Source organism: Poecilia reticulata, linkage group LG18, assembly GCF_000633615.1.
Source record: "Poecilia reticulata strain Guanapo linkage group LG18, Guppy_female_1.0+MT, whole genome shotgun sequence".
Classification (NCBI taxonomy): domain Eukaryota; kingdom Metazoa; phylum Chordata; class Actinopteri; order Cyprinodontiformes; family Poeciliidae; genus Poecilia; species Poecilia reticulata.
The window spans coordinates 19,950,490-19,956,960 of NC_024348.1; the positions used below are offsets into that span (position 1 = coordinate 19,950,490).

The 6,471-nt window shown below is 38.4% G+C and overlaps 2 protein-coding genes across 2 annotated transcripts in view; both read left to right on the forward strand.

Annotated features, from left to right (window-relative positions):
* Window positions 1-1,583, forward strand: part of LOC103480901 (tripartite motif-containing protein 16-like protein) — a 2,385-nt gene extending 802 nt beyond the window's left edge. The window contains exon 2 of the mRNA XM_008436102.1: window positions 7-1,583. Coding sequence (XP_008434324.1) covers window positions 7-899 — 893 coding nt within the window. The 3' untranslated portion in view covers window positions 900-1,583. The remainder of the gene's footprint in view (window positions 1-6) is intronic.
* A 2,821-nt stretch (window positions 1,584-4,404) lies between these two features.
* Window positions 4,405-6,469, forward strand: LOC103480900 (E3 ubiquitin/ISG15 ligase TRIM25-like; the record flags this gene model as incomplete). Its single annotated transcript, XM_017310342.1, has 1 exon — window positions 4,405-6,469. A coding segment is annotated over exon 1 (612 nt), but the record flags the coding sequence as incomplete, so codon positions are not given.
* Window positions 6,470-6,471: the final 2 nt, after the last annotated feature.

Genomic DNA, 6,471 nt, shown 5'->3' on the forward strand with positions numbered 1-6,471 from the left:
CTGAAGTGAGTCGAGTCAAAGATGTTCAGGAGAAGCTGGAGCAGGAGATCAGTGATCTGAAGAGGAAAGACGCTGAGCTGGAGCAGCTCTCACACACAGAGGATCACACCCAGTTTCTCCTCAACTACCCCTCACTGCCAGCACTCAGTGAGTCGACACACTCATCCAGCATCAACATCCGTCCTCTGAGACACTTTGAGGACGTGACAGCAGCTGTGTCAGAGCTCAGAGACAAACTACAGGACGTCCTGAGAGACACATGGACAAATATTGAACTGGCAATAACTGAGGTGGATGTTCTACTGTCAGAACCAGAACCAGAACCAAACAGCAGAGTTGAATTCTTAAAATACTCACGAGAAATCACTCTGGATCCAAATACAGCACACAGAAAGCTGTTGTTATCTGAGGGGAGCAGAAAAGTATCAGCACCTAAAGAGGAAGAAGAAGAGATGGAAGATGAACTTTATCCTGGTCATCCAGACAGATTTATTAATTTTTCTCAGGTCTTGAGCAGAGAGAGTCTGATTGGACGTTGTTACTGGGAGGTGGAGTGGAGAGAAGGAGGAGCTGCTGTAGCCGTTTCATACAAGAGCATTAGCAGAGCAGGAAAGTCAGATAAATGTTTATTTGGACTCAATGACAAATCTTGGTGTTTAGCTTGTATCAAAGATGATTATGCATTTCATCACAACAAAGTTAAAACTCCAGTACCAGGTCCAGTTTCCTCCAGAATAGGAGTGTACCTGGATCACAGAGCAGGTATTCTGTCTTTCTACAGCGTCTCTGAAACCATGACTCTCCTCCACAGAGTCCAGACCAGATTCACTCAGCCGCTACATGCTGGGATCTGGCTGTTTTATGTTGACTCATCTGCTGAGTTCATTAAGCTGAAATAGTCAGCAGTGATCTGAGGTCCAATTGGTTAAAATTTGTATTTGTTTATTTAATCTTAATCGTTGTTGCTGAGAGATCATTGTCAGTTGGGGTTTTTTTGGGTGCTGCCCCTTCCTGTTTTTGTTCAGCCATGGAGGCTATCACTGCTCAGGAGGATTTTGATTAATGTAAACTAATTATTCACATTTATTGCTTTGACAGACCAAATATTGCTGTTTAAATCATGTACAGATTTGCTGATGGAAACCAATTGACAATCAATCAGGAAAGCAGTTATTTTATTGGATGAAGATTAGATCCTTATGATGGGATGATGAGTTTTGCAACTTTAAAATAAAAATTAGTGGGAACTGTGTAAAACTGACTGGAAAGTGAAATCTGGAGTTAGACAGAACTTAGTGCTTCCAGATTTCAGCTGAGAAGCAAAATCTTTCCTGTTTATGTAGAAAAGAGCTGAGATTCTGAATGTAGTTATTCTGTATCGATTACCATTAAAGTGATTATTTGTTTTTTTTTCTATGTGGGGCTTTATACAAATATCATGATTGATTGGTGTGTTTTTCTACTTTAATGATTAATCCACGTGGTGTGAAAATCTGAATCTAGATTTGTGACATTAAGTAGATTATAACGAGTTAATTTTTCATCTTGGTGAACATTTACATAATAATAAAGATGACCAAATATAAAATATTTTGTAAAATCTTTCATTTCACATTTTACTCTCATTTTAATTTTGGGGAAATGGATGACCTTTGCAATATCTGTTAAGCCAACCCTCCATCCACAGTTTGATTAAAATTTATAGCATTTCCTGTCAGAAGAGCCTTTTGGTATCAGAGGCTCAGTAGTTCAGTCATTTGTTGCAGAAACATGTTTGTAATTCAGACACATATAAAGACAGTCAACAGAACACATGGTCCTCATTCACACAGAAATGAAATCTGCAAACATTAACCAGCAAACACACATATGAAAAAACTAAACTATCTTTGGACATAAATACATGTAGAAACAGGGAGTGTTTATCTAAAGCTGCTGTCTGGAGGCCTGTAGCCGTTTCTTTACACACACAGCAGCACCAAACAGCAGAGATTAAAACAAATCAGTCAGTATAAAACCAAATTCTTCTCTAGCATGGATAAAAATTTACACACGTTTTTTCAAACTCATGTCACGTTATAAAACATAAGTCACATTTTTGACAAAGTTTTTGACAGTTTATGGCCAGTTTTCATTTTTCACCTACCAGAAATGTTTAATATATTAAGTAGCATTGAAGCCACATGGTACATAAGTAAAATACAAATATAATTCATTGATGTCTAAGATAATACTAAGGTTTCTCTCCTTGTGAAATTAACACAGATTCTGGTCTCACACAGACTTAAACAGGAAACAGACATTTTTAGGGCTGCATTTAATTATTTCAGCAACAGAAATCTTTGACCATTTTCAAGTAAACTCGGTTCATAAAATTTGTCCACTGGGAGGCAGCAAAACTCAACAAAAACCAACCAACAATCTTGTCAGGATGAAAACAAACTAGGTTTAAAAAAAACCCTATTATTTTCTTTTTGAGATTTTGTTTTGAAAGAAAAAAAAATCTAAATATGAACCATACATGCATCCTATAGTTGGTTTCCTTTAACTGTAGCATTGTTTTCAGTATTTTCCCTGCTTAAGTAAATTTAAATAACAKTCAGGATCTACCCCTCCAAATTTAACTCTCTTACTGATGAGGTAGAATATTCAGGTTGAGAATAATGACATGATCTCATGTTAATTTGACATAGTAGGTTGACTTTCAATAAACTAAGCTCAGTGCTTTTAACTCGGGGAGTTAAAAGCACTCCCATACTAAAAAAGTATGTCTTTTCTGTTCACTTGTATTTTTAGGTAGGTCTCCATAAACAACCTACCTGTCTGGACTTGAAGGAACATAATTCCTTGTTCCCTCCCCATTTTAAATAAGGCAGTGGGTGTAACCACAAACATTCGCTGCAGAGACATGTTGAGTTGATCAGAGTTTAAGACGCCTTTACTGCAGTTGAGCTGTTGAAACTCACACATCCCAGGAACTGAGAGGGAAAATGGCTGAGAGAGGAGTTCATCTGGACAAAGAAAAATTCTCCTGTTGCATCTGTTTGGATCTACTGAAGGATCCGGTGACTATTCCCTGTGGACACAGCTACWGTATGAACTGCATTAAACACCACTGGGATGAAGAAGATCAGAGGAGAATCCACAGCTGCCCTCAGTGCAGGAAGGAGTTCATACCAAGGCCGGTTCTGGAGAAAAACATCATGCTGTCAGACTTGGTGGAGGATTTGAAGAAGACTGGACTCCAAGCTGCTCCAGCTGATCACTGCTATGCTGGACCTGAAGATGTGGCCTGTGGAGTCTGTACTGGGTTTTTTGTTTATGCCGATTTTAAAGCTCATTAAACCGAAATAGTCAGCAGGKATCTGAAATCTAGTTTAAGATGTGTACTTTAGTTTCAACTTCTTCAGTCTCCATCATTGATGATGAAACATCCTGACCTCCATTTCTTCACTGCTCAGAGAATCATCTTTCTTCTACTTTGTCATCCTGTTTGGGGTTTTATTGATGGTGGGGTTGGTTTCAGTGCTGCCTCTTCCTGTTAATTCAGCCATGGAGGCTCTCTGCTCATTTTGATTCACCTTWAATAATCAGATTTACATGTCTCACTTTGTCAGACCAAATGTTGTCCACATTAATCCACATGATCATCAATCAGGATATCAGTCATTGTTTTACTGGACAAATATCAAATTCTGCCTGAAGCTGAGAGTAGAAATTAATTTAAAAGTAGAAATTTACAGAACAAGAGTCACTGTCTGCTTCATTCAGACACAAATATTGTGTCTGAATATTGTATTAAATATATTGTATAAAATATTAAATTTGAAACATTTTTCACAGACAAGTGGTCCCATTCTTAAAAGGTTTACATCAATTTAGGGCTGTAAATGTGTTAATTGGGAAATGTTTAAAAAAGAAAAACTCTGGAAATCCCTAAAATCCACAGGCTTTGATTGAAAAGTGATTTTCCTCTCTGTATTAACGTTCTTTCAGGGGTTTTTATTTGTAATTTTGGTTTTTTGTGATCTTAGAATTAAAAGTCCTAATAAATGTAAAATCTAATGCTCCTAGATATTTGTAAAACAAATGTCAGTTTAACATGATTCACCATCTTTAGTTCCTGGATCTAATGTTCCAGAAATATTTATTTTAGTTTTTTAATATTTAGTTATATAATATTTAATTCAATAAAATTAACCAACATGGCTGACACAACACACCTCGTGTTATTTCAATTTGACAGTTACAAGTGAATCAATCTTCTTGCAATACATAAATTAATTTGAACCAAACCTGGGAAAAGGCGCCCTGAGCTTTTTAACACTGCCATCTTGTGGACAAAATGTGCAACTACCAGTTTTGGGCTTGAGCAAAACCCCAAACTGGTAGTTGCAGTTTGGGGTTTTGTTCAAGCTGACTAAAGTCAGGATMTGTGAAGGAAAGCACAAAGGGATCGTGACTGAGAGGATCTGAATCAGTTAAACCTCATCACTGGGAACATTTATTTATGAGATGTATGTAGATCCAAACAAAACCAACATCTACTGAAAGGGCATCCTGAAGTGTGGAGACATTTTCTCTGAGAGAATAAAACTCGACTAGAAATACATGCTGTAAATGGTCTGACGTGGGAACGAGCATAGAAATCTATACTTTTGAACAAGATTTAATACCAAAGTAATTGTTTCTTTTGGCATCTAAACATCCTGGCTGTTCTTTTTCTCTCTTTGGGGTTTGACTTGCAGCTGATGAGGAAGACAGAATCTGGCAGAAGTTGAGARCAACATCACTTCCTGTCTAATTCAGATGATTTCCCTGATTCTGTACCTGCGTGTTGTTGCACACGTACCGTAGCTCTGTAAACAAGATCATCAACTTGTAAATGGATTATAGCAATGACTGCCTGACCTAATTTTCTGTCAGGCTACAGGTCCAAAAGTCACATTCATTGAGGTTAAGTTCTTAGTTACAGGTGTGGCTTTACAGACTGTTGTCTGAATTGTTCCTTTATGGARTTGTTGGTCTAATTTGAAGAGCAGTTTGTTTTTAGTGTTAAGAATTACCTTTTTAGGTGGARATTACTTAGGTTTTTATAACTGACAAACTGCTGCCAGAATAAGAGAAACTGATCATGAAATCTGGATGTACATTTTAAACAAACCTTGGACTAATCCCAGCTGAGTATCCTCTCTGAACTGGACCCCAAACTAAATACATCTCGCTGTCCAGTAGCTGACAGCGTGTTGAGTTGTGGAGACTTTGGAGCATGTCTGATGCAGAAGGAGAGCATCCTCCCTCAGTCAGACAATYTTGCTGACTTCTGATTACTTCAATTTGAAAAATGTTCTGTGATTTCAAAACTTTAGCTCCCGTTTGTAATTCCAGAGTCCAGTAGGGCTGCARGGTGTAGATTCAGCCTCCAGATCAATATAAAAACCCTGAGACATTTGGTTATGCACAAGTGGATGTACGTGTGTTGCATGTATCTATCTGCTTGATTGTGTAATGACACAATGTAGACTCTGTTCAACTTGTTGAATATTGTTTAAACTGAATGGTACAACCTCTGGGTGGGACATTCGCATACACTGGTGGGTTTGTGSCTTATTAGAGGCACAAAATAAGGAAAAGTTTTATGCGACGAAATTACAGTTTGCATGACCTGGTTGATTTGCTTCATAAGGGTAAGATCCACATTGGTTCAGCCTGATGTTTATTGCCCAACCCTTTAGAAGGCAAAACAATAATGGAAGAGCTCAAAGTCTGACTGAATGACTCACATGTTTGGATTAAAGTTCAAACTAATTAAACCTCTAAGACATAGAAACTCACACAGTCGTTACTGAGAGGCAAAATGGCTCAGAGAGAAGCACAGCTGCAGAAGATCACCTGTTCCATCTGTTTGGATCTACTGAAGGATCCAGTGACTATTCCCTGTGGACACAGCTACTGTATGAACTGTATTAGACGATACTGGGATGGAGATCAGAGGAGAATCTACAGCTGCCCTCAGTGTAGAGAGGCCTTCAGAAGAAGACCTGCATTGAGAAAAAGTACAATTTTAGCAGAGTTGGTGGAGGATYTGAAGAAGATTGGACTAAAAGTTGCTGCAGCTGATCACCGCTATGCTGGACCTGAAGATGTGGCCTGTGATGTCTGTACTGGGAGGAAGAGGAAAGCTGTCAAATCATGTCTGGTTTGCTTTGTTAATTACTGTGAGAAACATATTCAGCTTCATTATGAATCTCCAGCTTTGGCAAAGCACAAGTTGGTGGATMCCTCCAAGAAGTTCCAACGAAACATCTGCTCTCGTCATAATGAGGTGATGAAGATCTTCTGTCGTACTGATCAGAAGCGCATTTGTTCCCTCTGCAATATGGAGGAACATAAAGGCCATGAAACAGTCCCAGCTGCAGCAGAAAGGGCTGAGAAGCAGAAGAAGCTCCAGGTGAGTCAACAACAAATCCA